The sequence below is a fragment of the Glycine soja genome, chromosome 15 (assembly GCF_004193775.1).
Source record: "Glycine soja cultivar W05 chromosome 15, ASM419377v2, whole genome shotgun sequence".
Taxonomy (NCBI): Eukaryota; Viridiplantae; Streptophyta; class Magnoliopsida; order Fabales; family Fabaceae; genus Glycine; species Glycine soja.
In genome coordinates, this window is record NC_041016.1 from 13,904,321 (window position 1) to 13,929,008 (window position 24,688).

The 24,688-nt window shown below is 35.5% G+C and overlaps 1 protein-coding gene and 1 pseudogene across 2 annotated transcripts; both read right to left on the reverse strand.

The window, feature by feature from the left end:
• Positions 1-2,694: 2,694 nt before the first annotated feature.
• Positions 2,695-4,249, reverse strand: LOC114386685 (annotated as a pseudogene).
• A 1,617-nt stretch (positions 4,250-5,866) lies between these two features.
• LOC114386684 (adagio protein 1-like) lies at positions 5,867-14,420 on the reverse strand. Of its 2 annotated transcripts, XR_003661143.1 has the most exons (3): positions 13,843-14,420; positions 7,098-8,774; positions 5,867-6,186 (listed from the first exon to the last, which is right to left on the reverse strand). XR_003661143.1 is itself a non-coding variant. In XM_028346723.1 (2 exons), the coding sequence occupies exons 1-2, from the start codon at positions 14,070-14,072 to the stop codon at positions 7,169-7,171; spliced, it is 1,836 nt and encodes a 611-aa protein (XP_028202524.1). In that variant the 5' UTR covers positions 14,073-14,419; the 3' UTR covers positions 6,525-7,168. The 2 variants fall into 2 exon arrangements, 1 of the variants encoding a protein (XP_028202524.1); XM_028346723.1 differs by lacking the exon at positions 5,867-6,186 and having other exon boundaries at positions 6,525-8,774; positions 13,843-14,419.
• Positions 14,421-24,688: the final 10,268 nt, after the last annotated feature.

The following is a 24,688-nucleotide window of genomic DNA, read 5'->3' on the forward strand; positions in this document are numbered from 1 at the left end:
ATTATGAATTTGAATTCTGCAAAGGACATTTGGGACTACCTCAAATCAGAGTATCAGGGTAGTGAGCGAACCAAAGGCATGAAGGCACTTAACTTGGCTCGAGAATTTGAGATGCAGAGCATGAAGGAGACAGAAACTATCAAAAGTTATGCTGACAAACTGTTGAGCATTTTCAACAAGGTATGTCTCCTCAGTAAGGATTTTACTAACGAAAGGATAGTGCAAAAAATACTTGTTACTGTACCTGAAAAGTATGAATCTAAAATATCAACATTAAAGGAGTCAAAAGACTTGTCAAATATCACCCTTGGAGAATTGGTAAATGCTTTACAGGCACAGGAACAGGGGAGACTTATGAGACATGAGGAGGCAGTACAAGGTGTTTTTCATATAAAAGCACAAAACTCAGGAAGAGGCAAAGATAAGAAGAACAACAAATGGAAGAACAAGAAATCAATTGAAAGCTCCAACAAGCAACAAAATGATACTTTTCCGCCTTGTCCACACTGCAAAAAAACAAACCACTCTCCAAAAAAATGTTGGTGGAGGCCTAACATCAAGTGCAGAAAATGTGGTAAGCTGGAGCATGTAGAACGGATTTGCAAGTCACCAGAGGAGGCAAGGGTGTCCATGGAGCAACAAGAAGAAGAGCAACTCTTTGTTGCAACATGTTTTTCTACAAGTAATAGTTCTAGTGATTCATGGTTAATAGACAATGGCTGTACAAATCATATGACGAATGACCAAACTCTTTTTAAAGAGCTTGACAAAACCATTTTTTCCAAAGTAAAAATTGGAAATGGTGATTTCATCTCAATCAAAGGAAAAGGAACTGTTACTATAGAAAGTTTAACAGGTTTGAAAAATATCTCTGATGCCTTATATGTGCCTAACATTGACCAGAATTTGCTTAGTGTGGCGCAACTAGTTGAAAAGGGCTTCAAAGTTATATTTGAAGGAAAATGGTGCTTGATTAAGGATGCAGAAGGCAGAAATGTGTTTAAGGTGAAAATGAGGGCCAAAAGCTATGCTCTAAATCTAATGGAGGAGGAGCAAATAGTTTTTTCAAGCACCTGCAACAACATTGAATTATGGCACAAAAGGCTCGGACATTTCCACCTTGCGGGACTTCTATACATGCAGAAACATGCCTTGGTGAAAGGTGTGTCGTTGCTTGAAGACAAATTGTCTGATTGTGTAGCTTGTCCATATGGCAAGCAAATTAGATTACCATTTTTCCAAACAACGTGGAGAGCAACACAAAAATTGCCGTTAGTACATACAGATGTCGGAGGACCTCAGAGAACAACATCTTTGAATGGTAATAGATATTATATTACATTTATTGATGATTATTCCATATTTTATTGGATTTATTTCTTTAAATCCAAGAATGAGGTAGCTAACATATTTTGGAAACATAAATCATTGGTGGAGAATCAAAGTGGTTGCAGGTTAAGCATAATAAGATCAGATAATGGGAAGGAATATGCAAATGACACCTTTCACAAATTTTGTGAAGAAGCTGGCATAGAGCACCAACTCACTGTACCATACAACCCCACAACAAAATGGTGTAAGTGAGAGAAAAATAGAAGTATCATGGAGATGACAAGGTGGATGTTGTATGAAAAGGAGTTGTCAAAGAAGTTGTGGACAGAGGTTGCAAGCACTGCAGTTGTGAATCAAGCTATTTGGCTAAGGCGTATACTTCCTGATTTACATATGGAACAAAAGGAGCCTACACAGATTCTTGTTGATAATCAAGCAGCTATTTCCATTTCAAATAATCCTGTTTTTCATGGCAGGACTAAGCATTTCAAGATCAAGTTGTTTTTTTAAGGGAAGCACAGAGAGAAGGTGAAGTCAAACTAATTTACTACAGAACTGAAGATCAAAGTGCAGACGTCTTAACAAAAGCTCTTCCAAAAGCTAGATTTTAAGCTTTAAGAAATAAACTAGTGTCTGCAACCATTGAGGCAAGGAGGAGATTTGTTGAAACTGTGTCTACAATAACTGCATAAGTGGATGTTTTAGCTAATTTTTAAAATTTAAAATTATATGTTGCTTAAGATATATTCTTTAGGAGTTATGATTTTATTTTTATCATATTAGAAACTGTTTTAGTCATGCCTAAAAATAAGAGATTTTTTATTTTGTATATTTAAGTCTATCTCTATTGAAAGAGCAAATGAATAACTTCGAAAATATATCTTCTCTCCTCTATCCTTTATCTAATCTTTAACAACAAATATGAGCAGCTTCAGCGAACAAAACTTCCATCACGAAAACGCCATTTGTTTGCCCTGTCATCTTTTCTTCTTGCTTCATAGCTATGCTTTTTTCTGGATTTAATAAGTTTTTGGTCGTTAAACTTTTTTTGAATTTTATCTTTATCTCCTAAACTTTTAGTCTTTATACTTTTTCTCCATTAACATTTTTTTTCTTGCCGACAAAGTATCACCGTTAGGTAATGACAATTGTAATGGTGGTTATAGAGACCTCAAAAACCTTGATGTTGCAGCACCAATCATATACCGTTTTTTAAAACCTTGGCTGAGGTGAAGTTGCTGATTGACCTCCCTATATCTTTCTGGAGCCAATATTTACCTGTTTGCTTCACTTATATAAAGCAGTTAACTCCATATAGTTTAGAGGCAAATAGAAAAGAATATTATGGTAAAAACATAAATAAGTAAACATGGATAATTGGATTCAATAGAATCAAACTAACAGAAAGGAAAATATTTTACAGATCAAGTATAGAATATTCCATCAAGTAGCATAGGTCCACAATCAACCCTAACTTGAGGCTTATCCAATGGCATATTCCTCATAGTAGGAGTAGCATGTACAATGCTAGAGTCAGTTACCACAACAGAAGAACCGCTAGTATCTGTAATGTAGGTCAGTGGCATTTGGACCAGATGAGAAGTGAAATTCCCATCCATAAATGGCTGAAATGGGTTCAAAGGTTTCGGATTTTCCACTGAACCTTCCAACATTTTCACCACATCACTCATTATAGGCCTTGAATCTGGTTTATACTGAACACACAATAGAGCTACATTAACCATTCTCTCTGTTATCTCCCTATTTTTCTACTCTACACCACATGCTATTATTAACTTCTCAAATTCTCCAGCATCAAACCTTTTCCAACCCGCATTGGAAACCACTCCTGGCTTTCGACAAGTTCAACGCAAGGTTTCTTCTCCTGCCTATAATTTCAAATAACAACATTCCAAAACAATAAACATCACACTTGTGAATCACAGAAAAATTAGGCATCCTAAGTTCAGGTGCAGAGTAACCTGGAGTCCCCCTACCTCTTGTCGTGGTTAGATGAGTATTTTCCCTGTTGCAAAGCATGGCTAAACCAAAATCAGCAACTTTAGGATTGAAGTTGTTGTCCAAGAGAATATTTCATGGTTTGATGTCATAGTGGATTATTTTTAGCTGGCATTCTTCATGCAAGTAAGCAATGCCTTTTGCTGTCTCAATTGCAATCTCATGAAGCCTTTCAAATCCTATGGTCTTGTTTTCATGAAACAAATATTTGTCAAGAGAGCCATTCCCCATGTATTCATAAACCAGTGCTATCAAGTTTCTTTCGAGGCAAAATCCGTAGAGCCGAACCAGATTGAAATGATGAGTTTTGCCAATTGTCACCACTTCAGCCATAAACTGCTCCTCCATTTTCTTGTCGTAAAGCCCGTGTAGAACCTTCACAGCTACAATGGTTCCGTCGCTAAAAATTCCCTTATAGACTTTTCCAAAATCTCCTGACCCTAACAAGTAAGAGTAGTTATCAGTTGCAATCCTCAGATGTTGATCGGTGAATCTGATCGGCCGCTCCTTTTCCATCTCGTTCAGAAATTTATCCATAGTGAGTGTCATAAATTGTGTGTCTGGAGTAAGAAACCTACGAGCAATCTGAAGCATTCTCAGGCATTAACCAAATACCACTAGCGCAACAACTGCAATATGTGTTAGTATTCAATCAGAACAAAAATCTTGTGACTAACAAGAAACAGAACTACATAAAAATTGAAAACAAAACAATGTAACTAAAGTTAAAATCCTACCCATGACAATGATAAGTGTGGTCGACATCGAACAAAAGATGAGAATTCAAAAGACTAAGAGTGATAGTGAGGAGCAAATTGGAAGAAGAGGGGAAAGTAATGTAATTGATATGCAAAATCTCTTTCCTTTATTAAAGAAAACAATCATATATGTATCCTAATTTTTAAAACAATGAACCGCGTGGCCGTTCCAACATTCAGATGTGACATGCATGATGCCAGGTCTTATGAATTCCTTTGATACCATATGCCATGGATATACTTGATTGACTGAGTTAGATAGCTATATTCCAAGAGTGCCCGCAATTAACATATGAACAAAACCACTAACGACAAACACTACGTTTTGGATTTCTACTTTCTTGGTTTGTCATATTGGTGAAACGCATTTTGTAGTTCATGGAATCTTCCTGCGTAATTAATAACGACATATTCAAGAGTAAACTGTAGTTAACATTCTTTTTAGCGGAAATGGAACTACGTGACCGTAAAACAGAGATATGAAAGGACTAATATCTTTGAGTACAAAGTCATTTTTTTACCAAGGTTTAGCTCAATTAATTAAGTAATGTGTGAGTTATAAACTAGCAGAAAATTCAGGAGAAGAGATACGAGTAACCAGTAATTGATCTCAAAGAAAAGGAGAACAGTACCAATAAAGTATCTCATTGTATTTCATTAATATGATAAAAGATACAATCAACCGTACCAAAGTGTTCTACATATAGAGCTTATTTTTAACTAACTATTACTCTCTACAATATTTTATACAGACCAAGACAAAATAATTAATAGATCAAAGAATAATAATTTTATAAAATTAATCTTATATCATCATTAATTTATTTATAAATTTTATTGTCAACCATTAATATTATAAAGGATAATAATGAAAAAAGGTAATTAATGTTGTATTAAAAAACAAAATGATAATTATTTTAGGATGAATTTTTTTCTCTTACACCACAATTATAATGGGACGGGAGAGTATTACTCTTAACATAAACTCCTTACCTATTTCCGTTTCCTATAGATAAAAAAAAAAAAAAAAAAAAACAGTCACTTTCTCCATCAATAAATGACTTTGTTATTTCTAATGAAGGGTGAAGTGAATGAAATAGAACAAAATTAATGTAAAAAATATTAGGATCACATTCTTTTGAACACATCATTTGTCATTGGTTGAAATTTAGTAAAAATTATAAAATTCAATGTATCCTACATAGTATTTAATCACGCTCTCTCCTAATTTTGTAATTTTCAATATATTTTAACCCATAAAAGAAAATTCCTATGGAGTGTATTGCTGGCTCTTCTCAAGTTACTGTTTTATCATTTGAATATCTTATGATAGCATTGGTGGTCGCATCTCCTGACCTCAAAGTAGAGGGGGAACAAAAAGAGGATGGCATCAATGAGTTTAGGGGCTCTGGGGGATCCAACTTTTTTTTACCAGATGCAACTAGTATGGTATGAAACAAAAAGGGACAGTTAAACAATTTTTAAAATACAATATTAAAACAAAAAGAAAAGAGGGTGATACTCAATCCAAATTCAATTACTATTGGCGAGGTGTAACTCAAACCTAATTCAGTTTTTTAATCGACAAACGTCAATTTGTTAATTTTGTTAAAAATATCAATTGAAAACATTTGAACCCACAACTCCTTTCCCCTCCTTTCTTCCTTCACCATTTCTCAACACTGAATCAACCTTATAACTCGTAACTCAGTCCTAATTATTCACTTTGTTTCCATAGATGGCGTGGTCTGACTGGATTTAAATTTCAAAATAACCATTTATTGATGTTTAGTGAAACAATACTTCAGTTGGAAACTGTTTGATCAAGCCTATAATTACATTAAGCACTTTGGTGTGCGTTTCTAGACATCCTAAATAGGAAAAGACCAACTAGCCAGAAGACATCTTTTTACTCGCGCCTATATTACATTGTCCATCATATCTGACAGTATGTTAACATTTCCATATGCTTTATGCAACATTATCTCTTGAATCATGCTTAACTAACCAATCAGAGAATCACCCTCTCTAAAAATGCTCTAGTATCACCACCCGGTCCTTCAAGCATTCACGTATACTGTTAAAAACCCAGCATATTAGAGTGAAAAACATTAATTATAAGTAAAAATAATTAAATTTCTAGGGCAAAATTAATTCTAAACACAAGATCCATAGAATTTAAATGCATAACATAATAATTATATTTCAAAAATCATTCTACATTTTATCATTGAAACAAAATCATTATTTTCTGAACTTACTATTTAACCATTTTTTTAATTTAATTATGCCAAAATCTGAACCAAACAAATCAGTACTTATTTTAACTCTAATATCTTCCATGTTACAGTCTCAGATAATGATTTATCATGGCCAAACAAGTATAGTCACAGCAATACCATCGAACACAAATGCTAGAACATCTGAACATATGTCAAGAAAAATAATAATAAACCATACAAATGTTCCCATACTCCATATTATCACGACATTAACAAAAATATGTACAAACTGCAAGGTTCCCTAGCTTATACACCTGTTTGCAGTGGCACAAACCAGTACAACCAATTATGACCACGTCAGCTGACTCGTTCAAAAGCATAAAACAGAAGTAGATACCTCCATTACATACAACAGACCTAATTACGTTACTATAAACAGCATTTTTTTTCTATCCTTCGTCATGGTTCAAAATACATAATTTGAACAAAGCAACAGACAGGGAAATCAAGTGAGCTACTATCCTAATATAATACCTACTTGTTATCAGACACTAATAGTCTACTCAGGAAGAATAATTCATTGTGCATACTGAAGGGCAAAGTCTCACAAAACCTCAAAAAAGCCAAACATGGTATTGTGTCACTCATTGAAAAGTTCTCGAGCCAGAATCAACCATAAAATAAAATGCATTGTAGAAATGACTTAATACACAAATGTTCTGACCAGAGCAATACTCATCAAGAGTTATCAGTGACCAACACAAACCTTTTCCTCCTTAAAATGATTTCCTGATTTTAGCATTCCTTTGCAACAGCATGCCCGTTTATTAACTGGGTCTAGATGACAGAACTTGCCAAGGAAAGTTCATGGAGCTCACTTAGCATCCATTCCTCCCCAGTTTGACCACCCAGCACAATAGCTCTTGTCCCTCCAACAACACATGTACTATGTCCCCAAGCAAATCTTGGAGGGCACCCTGGTACATTTAGGATTCTCCATGTAGGCTTCTCATCAGTTGGATCTAGTATGTAAAGCTGGGAAGCAGAATGAAGGCCCGCAACAGACCCACCAAATATCAGAATTCTCCCACCTGGAAGGCTGACAGCCACATGATCAAGTCTAGGAGGAGGAGCTATGCCTCCAGGATTTCCAGCACCAGGCATTCCACTCCCCGTTACACATCTCCAGCATGGCTCCTCCTCACTTAAATCCATCGTGAATACATCACTGGAGCGAAAACGCAGGGGCCCACTCTTGGCCAAACCCCCAAACATCAGTATTTTCCTACCACCATAAACGGATAGTGTGTGACCCAGACGCGAAGGTGGAGTCCATGCCACTGGTATCTCTCTCCAGACAGGTTTCTCCATTGACAGATCAAGGAGGAAAGTATCACTCAAAAGTACCCCAGAATCAGCACAGCCACCAGAAACTATCAACTTGGTACCATCAAGAGTACAGGAGCTATGCCAAGATCTCGGAAGTGGAGGAGCCAATCCAGAAATTTCACGCCAAGTTGGAGGCTTTGCATCCAGGTCCAGAACAAACACATCATTGAGCAAGCCCTGCGTTCCACAGCCTCCAAATACAACCAAACGAGAACCATTAACACAAGAAAGTGTGTGGCCCCACCGACCAGGGGGAGGAGAACTCACCTGGACATGTTGCCACTCAGGATTACTAGAATTGAGATCCAATACGAAGGTATCGTTCATAGGTTGCATGTTAACCCCTTCACCACCAAATAGGACAACTCTATTACCAACTGCACAAGCACTAAAATTACAGCGTGAAGGTTCAACAGCACCTCCAACAGTCAGTTTCCTCCATGCTGCTGCTTCAAGAGTGGTCAGTTCTCTTGCCAGCCGTCCCCATCCAAGTCTCCTTGCACCAGGCACAGTCTCTAAAACACGTGTAGTCTCACTGCCCCATGCATTTTGGCACACCATTCTCCAAAGGTCTTCATTTTCTGTTAGCTCATACAATCGCCTACAAACAGAAGCAACTGATGCAATATCTCTTGGAGTTAAGCGAGCAAGTATCTTGAGAGACAATACCTCATCACTTAATTGCAATATCCCACAAACTCCACGAGTAACATTACGATCGCCCACTGGAAGAGGATTCAACGAGGAAAGCACAGAATGAAACCGATCCGATGATTTAGTAGATTCCTTAATTGTAGAACCCGGAAGGGGACCAAGATCAATGTTTGCCTCTGTGAAGAACTGGATTCCAATGACATGAGTTATCTCACCATCTCCATATATAGGCGTCAGCCGCAATCTGTTCATAAGTGGAGATCCATCTTTCCTAAAGTTCAGCAACTCACCTTGGAATTCAACCCCTTCGTCAAGGCACCTTCTAATCTCTGAAACAACAGTCGAGTCCACCAATGGATGCCTTCTCTTAGCAAATGGACCTCGACACTGCAAGAAACGGCTGCAAAATATTTTAAATGATTAGAACATACCACATTGAATTCGAAAAGGTTGAGACTTAAGCAAGTAAGACATGTCATAAAGGGCTCGCATGAATTGCTTGTTCGCTTATATAGAATGCTCTTGTGCCTTATTTCCTTCTTTTTCTCCCTAGTTAGTGTACAGGTTACATCATCAAATGTCCAAAATATTAAAGACAAGAAGAATTCTCGCTTGAAGTGACAATAATATGATTATACAATTTATTCTCACAAATGTTACTAAAAAAAATTTGAACAGCAATAGGACATTTACAACACTCAGCATACAAGACAAATCTTCCATTTATCTCAAAAAACCTTATTCTATTAGAACTTGAGTTCAAGAGAAATCAAAACATATTATTGATAGAAAAAGGTAAAAAATATTACAAGACCCCCTGTAATCCCAGAGCAAAGCTCCTCAGAGAAGAGATAATTCTCTCTCTGACCAACCCATTAGATTTCTAACAGAAAAGATACTGAATGATGATTACACCTATTCCCCCTTTCCCAATAACCACTCGCATATCCTAACTAACTGCCACATCAGCAGCTCTTATCAAACTACCCTGTTCAGCTGAGTGGTTAGGCTTAGGCCCAAACCCAGTGTCCTAAGATTCTATAATCTGTCAAGCCGAAACAACTTCTTCTAATGTAGATAAACAGTGTACTAGATAGGAAAAGAAGCAATTTATAAAGATATAAACTGCATACAACTATCAAAAATTTTAGCAAAACTATAAAATATCTTATTTAAATTAATAATGAGGAATATTGTTTCAAAGAATTTAACTTCCAAATGCATTTGATCTAATCATTAATAACATATTTTACATATTAACAATATAAGCACTAGACATTGAAAGCTGGGAAACCAAAGCCATGAAGGCATCCAGTTTTGACAACTTTTTTATATAAAAAAAAAAAAAGCATTAATTTTATAAGAGAAAAATGAGTGAAAACCAGAGACTGGAGAGGGGGTAAGAATCCTCCTATACAGAAGACAGGCGAAATTGAAAAATTAAAGATAAACCTAAGAGGTTTAAACTTTAAATTGCAACATGGTTGTCCAGTTTCTGAGAGTATCAAATGAAAAACACTTTATATACATTCCAAAATTAGGAACCACCAATTACAGACCATTCAAGAAGAAACAGGCTTACTTATTCAGTTATTCATCATGACTGAGATTAGCAATTGTACATGGGATGGATACCTGAATAATTTAAATCAACAAGTTCTAATAACAACAATCAACAACACTATCTAATTCTACCATCATCAATAAATGCTATGCGACAAAATTCTCAGAAACACCTCTTGCAGCCGGGAGCAATATATTAAACTCCTTTAATTTATCAAATCTTTTTGCACAAATACACATGTACTATGCATGCACTTAAGTCTTGGTCACTAGTAACAGTACAGTATTTCTTTACAAAAAACCTCCTGCAGGAGAAGTGACATCATCAACAATCATTGATGTTCAAGCAGGGGAGTGAATGCTAAAACCTTTTCTAGTATTCCCTTTACATGGTAAGATTTGTATGAAATCATCAACACCACTAGCACATCAATTATATTGTTTTGCCATTGCATAAAATCCACAAAACTCCATTTAATTACAGTTCGTTTAGGAAAAAAATGCCATGTGATTTAGAAGTCACTATCCCAACTACATACTATGCTCAAAAATAACCTTTTCTTAAACCCTTCTCCCAACTTTTTAACTAAATGCATGCTTGCTACTGCATCGAATACTCAAATCAGTGGGTAAAAGCACATCAAATAGCAAAATAAACTTAGAAGCTATATATATCAGCTTCTCGTTGACACGGATCGAACTTGACGCAATGGGAGAACAAAAATACTATAAATCACCAACTGGGGACATAAAATGCCTTCAACCCCCAACCTTATAAATCACCAACTGAGGACACAGCATACTATAAATCAGCAACTGGGGACATAAAAAGTCTTCTACTCCAAACCCTCAAAACTCATTTCTCAACCCAGAAAACAACCAATCTAAAAAGATCACAAAAATCTAATCTCCCCATTCAAATTCACTCTCATCTCAATCTCAATCTCAATTCCTTTTTCTAATTTCGTCATCTAATCACACAAGAATTTCTATAAAAATGAAAACCAAACTGAATCACAGAACACTGAACTTTGTTCCTCTCAGTAAACTACACTCATTTCTAAGTTCAATAAACACGAGCATTCTGTAATGCCCATGGCAATGCCCAGAATTGTTCACAAAAACGTTCAAGATCCTCCAATCTGAGTCCCTTAGTTCCAATTGTAGCAAAGATCTAAGTCAGTAGTTGGTAGGGGAAATTAGGTGTCTTAGTCTGAGTCCCTTTCTATAGTTATGTCATATGTGTAGTTTGTGGACAGAGGATAATCTCTGTAGGAGACTATTGTCCCTTAGAATGTGGGTTTGGAGCCTAACTCAACTCTACAAAACTGGCTGAGTTGAGACAAGAGGGGTTGGTTGAAGAATTTATAGAAGCGTTTGAATTTCTCTCATCACAAGTTAATTGTTCACCAGAAGAATATTATTTGGGGTTATTTTTTGAGTGGGATGCAACCTGAAATTAAGCATCAGGTGCAAACATTTCAACCAAAAACAAGAATTCAAGCAAGCAGTATGCAAACCATAAGGAGGCAGAAATTTCAGATCTGCCTGCACTTGTGGGTGGAATAATGGTGGAAGCAGTTTCAGGACTACATAGAGGCCATTGAATAGGAGGAATAGGATTGGGATCTGTCTCTGTTCAAGTTCCGTAACTGCCTCATCTAAAGGAAGAAACAATAGGGATGGAGGAAACAACCGAGATTTTGGTCTATGAAATTCACATAACAGAAATCTTCTTTCAAGATCAGCATCTTCTGGGCAAAATAAGGATGGAGATGGGCATAATTTTGGGGGTGAAAAGAAGAGGTCTGTGCCATTTAACATACCAAGAATTGATAGAAAGGAAAAGCAATGGTTCATGCTTTTGGTGTGGAGAAAAGTTCCATCCCTTACATCAATGAGCAGTGAAACAATTAAGATTGGTAATTTTGGGAGATAATAAAGTCCTAAACAAAGATGAAGTAGTAATTCGTATTGAAGTGGGTAAGGATAATGTGGAAGAAACCAGTTTCCAACTTTCAACCTTGGGGACAAGGCTGATGTTTCCAGCAGGCAGAAATGATGGAAACTGAAGTTAGGGGCAGTTATGACAATTATGTGTAGAAAATAACTGTTCTAGAAATCAGTTCTGTATTAGAAACTCGTAACTGCTTTAAAAAACAGTTATGTATTAGAAATTGCAGAAAGGTAGTTATGTGTAGAAAATAACAGCTGATAGTTATGAATTAGGAGGTATATATTTGATAGTATGATGTGTAATTAGGCAGTGTGAAGTTATTTGTAGTTTGTGGACAGAAGATAATCTCTGAAGGAGACTTTGTCTCTTGGACAGAAGATAATCTGCTGTATTGTGTGTGATTTCAGTGTTCTATATTATATTTTTATTACTTTTATAAATTGTTGTTCTATCAAAGTCCTATTTTGTGGTCCTTTCACATCCATATACAGCAGTAACACTTGGCTCAGCACTTCAAGTATCAAATTTACAAACTATATCGAGCACCAGTGGAGATAATTAGTAATGGGGATCCTGATTTTGTGAGTAATATTTAGAAGTTCTTGAAAACTTTGGGGATTGAACAGAAATTATCTTCCTCGTACCATTCAGTTTGAAGTTCAAGAACCTCAAGGGCAAGGATCCTCTTTTAGGGGAGGGGTATTGTTATGTAAATGTAAATATAAATAGGAAAAGAATGTAAGTTGGTTAGTTAGTTAGTTAATTATGATTTTTTATAGCTGTTGGGCAGCTGCCTATAAATAAAAGATGATTGTTGTATATTCAACACAGATTGGAATGATAATAATAGAAGTGCACTACCCAATTCTTTGATCTATCTGTTTCTCTCTTCTCTCTCTGTTCTGCTCTTATTCGCTCTTCTTTCTTTCTGATTATTTCTCTTACCCTCCTAAATCCTATATCATCTGCCCCCTGCTATTTAGGTTTTGTACAATTCAAACTACTTACCTTTTGTCATATCACCACCTACTAGAGCAATATAACAAACCCTACCAAAGAACCGTATCAAACTGTTTCACAAAATCCATAAGAAAATAAAGGTGCGCAAAAGGAATATCTCATCGGAAGACATTAAATAGTCTTGGCCCTAATAAAAATCCCATTTCATTTCCACACACACCAACCAAGCAGACAAGTTCATTACACCATGCATAGCCTACAGAATTGGATTCCCAAACCCCTTCAATCAAAGGACCAAAATAATAATAAGAAGTTCAGCACTTAAAACAAAGTTAAAGCCCTAACTCAGGACACCTATCTGGAAATGACCATTTTCACAATCTTTTCTTAAAGCACCCAAAATCATTCACAAAACAGTGGAGTTTCAGGATTTAGTGCAAGTCATAAAAACAGAGAAAAAAATAATAATTCAAAATCATCTTACTAATTCTCCTACTTACTAAATAAAGAAAATATCGAATGACTTTAAAGTTGCCAATACACTAAATATATCTCTTTTTCATTTAATAATTTCTTCATAACATATCAGAGATATTTGTAAGAAGATATAGCATTACTCAAAAAAAAAAGCACGTTTAGCATCTCATCACGACATCACGTGCAGTATTAAGTTAATTTCCCCAATCCCTTCACACCCGAACGAGTTCTCCGCCATAGAACCGAGAAATGCACCTCTCAACACAGACAACAAAATTCCCAAAAAGCTATCACGATTACACGAATCACGCAAAAGTCAAAAATCCAAATCCCTTCATAAACCCCAAACACGCACAACGCAACAGTTCCATTCCAAATTCGAGCCACCACTGGAATTCGGTACCACAAGCATTACAAATTCCAATTTTTCCTAGTATTTCAAAGCAAAACAAAAATGCTCACAAAAACCTAAACCTAAAAAAAACGAAATTTCTCGATAGAGGGCACTAACCAGTTGCGACCGAGCACTTCCTCGGCGCGGTATCCGGTGACCATCTCGAAGACGGCGTTGACGTATATGATGGGGTGGTCGGGGTCGAGCGCGTCGGTGACGACGAAGCCGCACGGTGCCGTTTGGAGGACGGGGAAGGGGAGGGGTCCAACGGCGTCATCATCGTCGTCGTTTAGGACATACGAAACGGCGTCGTCATCGCTGAGATCGGAATTGCTGTCCCACTCCATTTAACGGAAACGGCGTCGCAGTGGCAAGGGGGTCAAGTTCAACCCATGAGAACCAAACAAAACGAACGAAAGGGTGTGGATAGTAATAATAAGAATGAATGAGTGTGAGAAGTGAAGAAGAAGAAGAAGAAAGTGGTGTGAGGATTAGTTAGCTTTTTTGTTGGGAGAGTTATTGAAGGAAAATGAATATGATGATGATGATGAGATTGAGAAGAGGGCATAAAACGAGTGGAGAGGAATTTAGCTAAGAAAGGGGTAAGTTGAGGTTGTTCCAGAAAAAGAAAGTAGATGACGGTGTGTGTTTTCTTTTACATGTGTGGGCACTGTGGGTACTCACTGCCCCAACCAAACCACCCTTTTTTTGGTGCCAAATTTTCAGTTTCTTATCATGCCACTTATGGTAAAATGAGAAAGTCAGAGCAAACAAAAATTTATAGATATTTTTGTATTTGGTTAAGAGAGTTCAAAACTACTTTTGAAAAAGAAAAAACTTCAAAACTTTTCTTTCTTAATTTAAATTTTAAAATTATAAATATATTTGTAATCTCTACATGTACTTATAGAGTGCATGGACCAACAAATCAATTAGTATAATGATGTTGAATATGTATTCTCAAGTTTAACTACAAGCATGTAATTACATTAAATATTTAGATAAAAAAAATTATAATTTCTATTGGTTTTATTTTACTCCAATAAAATTATTTTAGTTATAATATGATTGTAGTTTTATACATTATAGAAGTAAAGGTGTATTTCTTTTAGAGAAAGAAACTTATTTGTTTGATTCATATAACAAAGTTAAAAATACAATATGAATTATGATAAAAAAAAAAATATATGAGAATTAGCATACAAAAAATTAACACTTTGGTTAAGTTGTTGTCACACAATCACGCATTCATGAATCTGGATGTATAACAAAGATCAAGCAAATAGAATTTTAAAGACTTTTTCTTAAGTTGAATTTACTTAAATGATATATGAATCGTTTGATCTTCATAATATAATTCCCATTGTTTGATTATATGAAAGCATGTTTTTTGGGACCTAGGAAATTCGGATCTATTAGAGGGTGTATTCCTAAATTTCTCAAAAAATATATATGTAAGTATAGTGATTTTGATTGTTGTAAAATATTTTTTATTTGTGGTTTTTAAGAGATATTTTTCATTTGTGTTATGACATATATAAGGGTATATTTGATTTTCTTCTTTTCTGTTTTGTTTTAAAAACTGTTTTTTTAAAATAATTTCATCTTCTGCAATTAATTTGTCATCAAAGATCTTTTAAATTAAAAAAAATTAGGAGATATTTCTCATTTATCTTTTTTCTATTTTTGCCATCTAGCTAGTGTGAGTAACTAGGTGTTGCACGTGATGTGACAATATTTTTGGTGTAGGAATCTGTTTTACAAAAATGCTTACGTTATACTTAGTTTATTTTGGTGTTGTGATGTAATATTTTTGTAACAGGTGACAACTCTTAAAAAAACTTAGTAAGTATTTTAACATGTGACATAAAACTAAAAACATAACATGAACATGTGACAACTTTCAATAGAGCTACAAAAATATTATTAGCAAGAAAGGAAAAAAAATAAAAGTTTGAACATTTGTGGAATGAAAATTGAGTAAATAAGTTGTGTAGTGATATTTTATATTGTTATGGTGTATATATTTTTATGTTTATTTTACCATTATAATTATATTTATAACTTATTATTTTATCCCTATGATTATCTTTACAAATCATCCATTAACTTCTATTATCTTTTTTTTATTTTGAAAAAATGATAAAAAATCATTAGTTATTTTATATATATATATATATATATATATATATATATATTACTATTAATAAAAACAATTATTTTTTTTACACATTTCTTATTCTTAACTTACCTTTTAATATATATAATAGTTTTTATTTTCTTCATAAATCTTTAAAATATAACTGGTGTCATTTTCCCTAAAAAATATTATTATCACTGCATTTTTTAATTATTTTTTATTTTTATTTTTTAAAAATAAACATAGAGGCATGAAGTGTCTCTTTTTCAACTAATTATTATAAAGGAAATAATCTTATTTGGTGTCATCTTTCTTTTAGATGTATTTATCCTTAACTATTATAAATCACTACAACATTTTATTTTAACTTCTAATTACACTTACACATCTTTTAAAACATGTTACACTCAATTATATATATAGATAACTTTCAGTCTAAAAGTGGAGTGCTTCTTTCGAACTAGTATACAATAAAGTTATTAACTTTAAAATAAATACTCAAATTATAATAATGTTAATTTTCATTAATTGATAGTGTGAAAAATTATATACTACTGAAATACATAAAAATTGTACTTACAAATATTAGAGGAACTAAAACTAAAAACTAGATATGTTTAAGTGAATTTAAAATATATTTGATCACTTGTAATCGGTTCAACTAAAAATAAAATTAACTTAATTTTTATACTGTAGTGCCTTTTTAATTTAATCTCTACACATATAGCGCAATTTTTTTTATCGGTTCAACTAAAAATTATTATGCATTCAACTAAAAAGCAATTGGTTCCATCAAATAATAATAATTGGTTTTTGGAATGTAATGGTTGCCTTCGCTGTTTGTATTTTACGAATCTGAATCTTCCTTTTTCTCTTTTGATAAATATCTAAATATTTTTCTTTATTTAGAAAAAAAAATCTGAGTTTTTTCTTTAAACGAATAGGAATATGTCGAACTGATATTAAAACAACAATTTTCTCTCTTTTATCCTTATTTGAATATTACTCGGTCAGCTGATAATTATATTTAAGTTTGATGAGATTATTTGCATATAATAAATTTTTTTTTAGATTAAACAATCGAATTTAAAAGAGTCTGGTTAATTGATCCAATTGACAGATTGTAAATTTTAAAAATTTAAACCCAAGTACTATTTTTCAAAAAAAAACTAGACCAAATTAGATCCATGGCTCGTACCATGACATTACTTTTGTTGTTTGGCCAGTGTAATCCCCACAACAAAAAGTCGCTGAGAATAAGGAATTTATTGTTTGTGCTATTTTTAGGAATCTCAAAATTCAGTACCCAGCACCCCAGCATGTGAGAATCGTCACGTGTCACATGTTAGTAGATATTTTTAGTCTAGGCAGGAAATATCTCATGCGTATTTAATTTAATAATTAAATGAAAGCATATCTAATGGGTCATGTTGACCAGTAATAACTAAAATATATTTTTTATCTCTACAAATATTAAAATATTTAAATTTTATTTTTATAAAATTTTTAGTATATTTTTTATTCTCATAAAATTGAAATATGATGTTTTTTTATTGCTTGAATATAGGTTCAGATAATTTAAAGCTATATCTCAAATCTTTTAACTTTTTACATCAGTGATAAATATAATTAATGTAGAATAATATTTTTCACGTAGATTATATTTATAACTAATATAAAAATTTCTTATTAAGACAATCAACAAATGTTCTTTCTCCTCCTTTTGATGACGATGTCCCACGAGTACGGCTAAACAACCAAAATCAAACAAAGTCACATGATTATGACACAAAACCATCAAATTTGTGAGCTAAACAATAAGATTCAACACCGAAACATACAAAAACTCAAAATTCTCTTCCAATTAATAGGTTCAAAAACTTAAAGAATCCATAAAATATGAACCACAAAAACAAAGCCAACAAGGGAGGAGAGGTGATCTTCGAGGTCTTCTTCACAACCATGGAAGGAGGTGGAGGAATGCTCTCAGATATTCACTAATCTACGAAGAAGGTCTTGCTTAGGTAATCGATTCAGATCTAGATCTTTGGAGAGGTTGTCCTTTTCGAAAAGCTTCTTGTGGAGGCGAGAGAAGAGACATAAAAGGTGATGATCATGGAGGTTATCTTTCGAGAAGATACTAGTATGGGTTTATTGGTATCATCAATAGAATCTTGTCGAGGAGGTCAAAATCCACCATTGAACCTGTGCCCTTCTCTACCAGACTCATCCATGGTCAAGAGAGAGAAAGGGTTGGAGCATTGACATGTGTTAATGTCCAATTGGCTAATGGACAAGCTTATTTGCATAGTCACCAACAACATAGGTTTGGATATAACCGAACCTAACTTTGGGTCAAAAATTGATACATTTCAATTTTTCAATGACGAAAAATATATCAAAAATTTTGTAGGGATGAATTCTGAACATTTTGATAATTTTGGGGAAAAAACATATTTTAGCCTTAAGGAATTAAAAATAGAAAATATTTAGTGAGAAAATTATAAGAGAACGTAAAAAAAATCATGGACAACTCAATTTTCGTCTTCCGATAAAAATATTTCTACTTTAAGTTCCTTAATTAGTGTCTTAAGCAAAATTATGAAGTTTGGTCCGGTCAGTAATCCAGTTGAGGTAGTGGGTCAATGGTCCAACCGATGGGTTGGTTCGGTTTGACCCGGTATATATTAAAAAATTCAAAATTATATGTGTATATATTATATAAAGTATATAACTAATATTATTTGATTCGGAAAAAATTATTCATACTCCAAAATCCAAAATAAGAATTGAAGTATTAAAGTTGATAACGCAAGTTCACAAATAATAATTCAATAACACAATTACACAGGTCTCGGGTTTTTTTGGAGCCTTTTGGAGTATTTTTTATTTTTTTACACAAAACAGATTTTAAAAACCGTCCCAAGTTATCAGATTTATCCCAAACTAATCGGGTCTAGTTTGGTCTGACCGGGTCATCCCGAGCCAAATGCATGGCTAGTCCAATAATCAAATCGGACTGGTGATGTCACCGAGTCTGATCGAACCAGGTTTTTGAACTATTATCTTAAGAGCATTGGTTAACATTTTTCATATTTAATTTAATTATTGAATGATGGGAATATAAATTTTGAATAGAAAAATAAAAAATTTTAATAATTTGGTGTGAGTAATTATATTTTCATGTGCTTTTGTTGTGGGTGTTATATTTTCATGTGTGTTAAAGATATTTTTCAATTAGCAGCCAAAATATAATTTCTTTTGAGATAAAAATATAACTAAAATGGAAACAATTTCTATACTTATAAAGACACTTTGATGGTAAAATCAATGATCTTCCCAAATATAGTCAATAAGAGTAATAAATGAGAATAAAGAGTATGTTACTTCAAGAATCTCACCATTTATGCACACATATTTATGGACCTAGGATCATTGGGAAAAAAAATGTAAATTATATTAAATCCAAAATGATACAATAATAAATGGGGCATACCCCGCAGTTAAAGAAAATCAAAAGTCTCCCTAATATAAGAAGACCTATATCAAGATGTTAAAACAAATGCAACAGATGCACTTGTCTATACATAAGAAACTTAATCTTGCTAATAACCTCTATTACAGAAAATTGATAATCTTCAAAAATCAGTTTGTTCCTAGACAGCCAAATGCAGTAGACTGTAATTGCTATAGCCAGACAACGTAATTTTCCTTGAACACCTGATGTGGATCTGCCCCTAATTAAAGAGTCAGTAATGCGTTGTAAAGAAGTGAAACGCCTGCGGAAAGGAGCCAAATCACAAATGTGAGCCCAAACTTGGAGAGATTTCCTGCAAGAAAAGAACAAATGAGCATTTGACTCAGACTCATTTGAACATAAAGGGCAGAGGGAACCCTTGTTCAAAAAAGCAACTTTGTCAAGAGTAAGCAGCCGATTCCTTTTAGCAAGCCACAAAATGAAAGACATCTTAGGGGGGATTGTTGGGTTCCATATAACAGAACACCAACTAACAGTAGGCTTGACACCTCTAATGTATTCATAGACTTTGCCAACAAGCAATTGTTCATTGGTGCTCCAAGATTGAATCCTCTTTTTGGCCTCTTCTGTACTTAGCTCTTTAGAGATAATAAAGTCCCTTATTTGAATGATTTTCTTTATCAAAACTGAATCTAATGAAGAAGTATTGTAATTCCACACATCGCTCCCTCTGAAATAGTAATAGTGAACCCACCAAACCCATAGAGAATCTTTCTTACAATGAAAGTCCCACAGGATACGGGAAAGAAGCGCAAGGTTCCAGTCCTTGAGATTAAAAATGCCTAAACCCCCTTCTTTTTTCGGAGAACAAACTACTGACCAAGCAACCAAGGGCTTGTTTTTGCCAATATCCGCTTTGCCCTACAGAAAATTACGACACGAAGCGTTGATCCGGTCCAGAACAGATTACGACAAAGGAAAAATCCCCATCCAGAAATTCACAATTCCTTGAATAACCGCTCTGATCAACTCTAACTTACCTGCATAAGATAAAGACTTTTTGTTCCATCCCTGAATCAGACCAGTAATCTTGGAAAGCAAGGGAGCATAATGACATACATTTAATCTAGATGATAAAAGGGGAACACCCAAGTATCTGAAAGGGAAGTCACCCAAGCTAAATCCAGTAAGCTGCTGAATATGAGAAAGCTCATGAGGCCTAATACCGGCTGAGTATATGGAAGATTTATCAGAGCTGATGGAAAGTCCTGAAACCCTACAGAAGTGCTGAAGCTTGGCAAACATAGTTGACACAGAAGGGATATCTCCTCTAGATAGAAGCATAATATCATCTACAAAAGCCAAATGAGATAGTTGAATACTTGCACAGTTGGGATGAAATTTAAAATTGGCATCATCCTTGAGGCTGCTCATATCTCTGGAAAAGTACTCCAAACAGAGCACAAACAGATAAGGGGAGAGAGGATCCCCTTGTCTAAGACCCCGCTGCCCTTTGAAGTGACCATAAATGGATCCATTGACTGCCACACTAAAGGAAGTGGAAGAAACACATTCCATGATCCAAGTACAGAACTGGGTTGGGAAGCCAATGGACTTAAGCATCCAATCCAAGAATTCCCAGGAAATGGAATCATAAGCTTTATGCAAGTCAATTTTCAGGAGGCATCTCGGAGAGGATCTTTTCCGGGCATATTGGCGCAAAATCTCTTGAACTAGGAAGATGTTGTCCATCCTCTTTCTGTTCTTAATGAAAGCAGTTTGAGTTTCCCCAATAATAGTCTCAAGCACTGGGGCTATGCGGTTGGCCAGAATTTTAGATACAATCTTGTATAACAAATTACAGCAAGATATGGGTCTAAAATGGTTAACCTGGGAGGCCTGATCATGCTTAGGAATAAGCGCAATAATAGCATGGTTGAGTTGCTTTAGAATTTTTCCAGTTGTAAAGAATTCATTAACCGTTGCAAAGATATCATCACCAATGATATTCCAAGCCTTCTTGAAGAATAAAACATTGAAACCATCTGGCCCAAGAGCTTTATTATTATCCATCACAGAAATAACGTTCCAAACCTCTTGCTTAGAAGTAGGACAAAGTAAGGCCGCAAAGCAATCGGTGGGAACCTTAGGACCCCTGTTGCAGATCAAAATGGATGGAGTTTGGGTCAGCTCATGAGCACTAAACAAATTCCTAAAGTGATTCACAAAAGCAAGGGCAATTTCATCTTGGGAGGAAGTGTTATGTCCATCCTCTAGCCTTATGGCAGCAATAAATCGACTGTGTCTATTGTGCTTAATTAAAGCATGAAAGAATTTGGAGCATTTATCAGCCTGCAGGAGATATTTGTTTTTGATGAGCTGAGCAAATTTCATAGACTCCGCTTTTCTAAGCATAATGGTCTGCCCTCTAGTGCGGTTTGCCAGAGCAAGAAGGGAAGGATCCTGAGGATTTTGCTTTAGAGAATTAAGCACACTGTTATATTCAGCCTCAGCTAGCTCTACTCGGTTGGAGATGTTGCTGAACTCCTGCTTAAAAAGATTCTTCAAGGGAGCTTTAAGAGCTTTCAATTTCTTACAGACCTTGAACATGCTACAGCCATGAATATTTTGCTTCCAGACATCTGCAACAATTCTTAAGAAATTTGGATGATCCACAATAGCATTGTTGAATTTAAATGGAGAATTACCTCTAGGCACTACCAACTCAGTGGTGACAACTAGAGGAGTATGGTTTGAGATAGAAATAAACTCCATAAATTCACAAACAGAATTTTCAAAGGAATTGAACCAGGTCTGGTTACATAAAGCTCTGTCCAGTTTGCTCCACACCCTGCCATTAGTCCACGTGTACAAGGGGCCATGAGTGTTGATGCTCCCCAACCCCAGATCAGAATAGCAATCAACAAAATCTTGCAACTCATAAGCATTGGGCTCAGCTCCATTGAAACGGTCGGTGGGAGACAGAATGGAGTTGAAGTCACCAATGAGGAGCCAGGGGCAATTCATATTAGCATTGATACTATTCAAATTTATCCAAAGAGATCTTCTTGCCATAATGGAGTGAAGACCATAAATGAATGAAACCTGAAGGCGCTTGGCAGTGGTTTTACAATCAATAGCACAATGAATCAATTGGGCATTTGACTCCAAAACAGAAAGATGAATCTTATCCTGCTTCCAGAGGATAAGAATTCTGCCAGCATTATGAGAAGCGAAGTTATGGGTGAAGTGCCAGTCACTAAACTTTCTTCTTATGATTTCCTCAACTGATGCCTCATTCAACTTTGTTTCCAACACAACCATGACGTTAATTTCCTTGCAGCGAAGGAAGTTTTGCATCGCATGATGCTTCAGAGGCAAATTAAAGCCTATGATGTTCCAAGAGGCAATGATCATGGATTCGGATGGGAGGAAGCCTCCTCGACCCTAGTTATAGCTTTATGATTTCTTCCTCTTTGGACATCAGCTTGCATATCCTCAATACGGGTTGTCTTTATGAGTGACACTTTTTTACCTTTTTTTTTGGTGTTTTGTTTTCACCTTAACAAACCCCTCTTCTATAGGATCATCCAACTCAGTGTTCCCTGTTTCTTTGAGGTCAGAAGAATTCTGAAGGACAGGAACATGATTTGCAACCAGAACATGTTTTCTGTGATGAGGGACAAACATATTAGTCTGGATATTCTTTGGATTATCAGAGGGGCCTGCTGTATTGGTATGTGGGGGCATTGCTGAATCACCCACTTGTGACTGATCCAAGGTGGGGCAGGCTGTGATGAGAACATGCTTGTTTGCAGTGACAGCTTTACAATTAGTGAGGCGGTGCCCAATCATCTTGCAGTGAGTGCAAAAAGAAGGTCTATTTTCATACTCAATCTTTTGCACAAAAGTCTTCCCTGTAGGAAGTCTAAATCGCACTTCATCGATGAGCTTCAAAGAAGCATCAACCTCAACTAAAGCTCTAGCAAAAGAAATAGACCCCTTAGAAGCAGTAAGATGGTCAGATCGAATGGGCGAACCAATCTTGGACAGGATTTTCCCTAAGGCTTGAGGATTCCAAAGCTCCAGAGGTAGATTTTTGAGTTTAACCCAGACAGGGATCTTGCTGAGCTCCTCATTGCCAAAGTCAAAGAATGTTGGCATAACCTTCAGCAGTAGGGGTCTTTGAAATATGAAATAAGGGCCTGCAGAGAGGACTTGGTTCAGATCATCCTCAGACTCAAATTTAAACACCAGCCAACCACTTTCATGAGCTGAGTATGAAAACTTGACTCCCTATTTTTGGCAACAATCCAGCAGAGCTTTCTTTCCTGGGAATCGACCAGCCACATAGCCAATAAGGCTATGTCCCCAAGCCTCTTCCAGGGGTTGCAAATATGTTTCTTCCAACAGCACTTCATCATCAGAGGGTGGAGGGGAGAACTTCATTCCAAAACCTTTGGAAGGACTTCTGTTATCTTTGAATAGATTAACCCAAGGAGTGGGAGCCTTATTGTCGTCTAACTGTGGTGATGACTTAGAGCCACAGGAGTGAGATGAATCATCATCAGTGGTTGAATCATTGTCCCCTAAGGTGCAAGAAACCTCTGGGGAAGATTCAGATTCAACACTGCATTCCGACAAATTATCAAACACTTGGTGTGCGACATCATCAGTTTTTGCAGAACTTGTCCCTGTCTTTTTTACGAGCACCTTGCCTACAAGGTTATCCTATGAAGCAGTATAAGCATTCTGATTTGCTTGGACAACATCCAAGCAACCAGCCAGACCAGAAGTAGCAGATGTTTGGGATTTACCTGAACCTGAGGTAGTACCCTTCACCATAATTTGCTTTGCAGCTGAGTGCGATTGACGACCCTTGTTCTTCCCCATCAAGAGCAGTTCAAACTGGCAACTATTTCATAGCCCAAGATGAGAAAAAGTGATAGAGCACGCGATTGGAAAAAACAAGGAAAACTTTAGAGACCGAGGCAGTTAAAACTCCCTAAGATCAAAGAAGGAATCCCAGTGTTTGTAGAGAGCAAAAACCCACTCCGTTGGTGGCCAAGCCACTGGGCAACACCCAAGGACGGAAGGAACCTAGGTTATGCTTTCTTTTCCAGAGAGAGGATACGTTTATGGACCTAGGATCATTAGTCTTACATCTCATGTTAGTGGGAATGCTAATTCATAGTTACATGTTAATAAGGTCTTGATGATTATTACTTTTACCTAAACTTCCTCCCTTAATTTTTTGCATAGTTGATTTGTATCTCATCATATATCTAAGTGGTATTTGGCTATGGTCACAGGGGGTATTTGGCTATGGATAAAGGGGATCAACT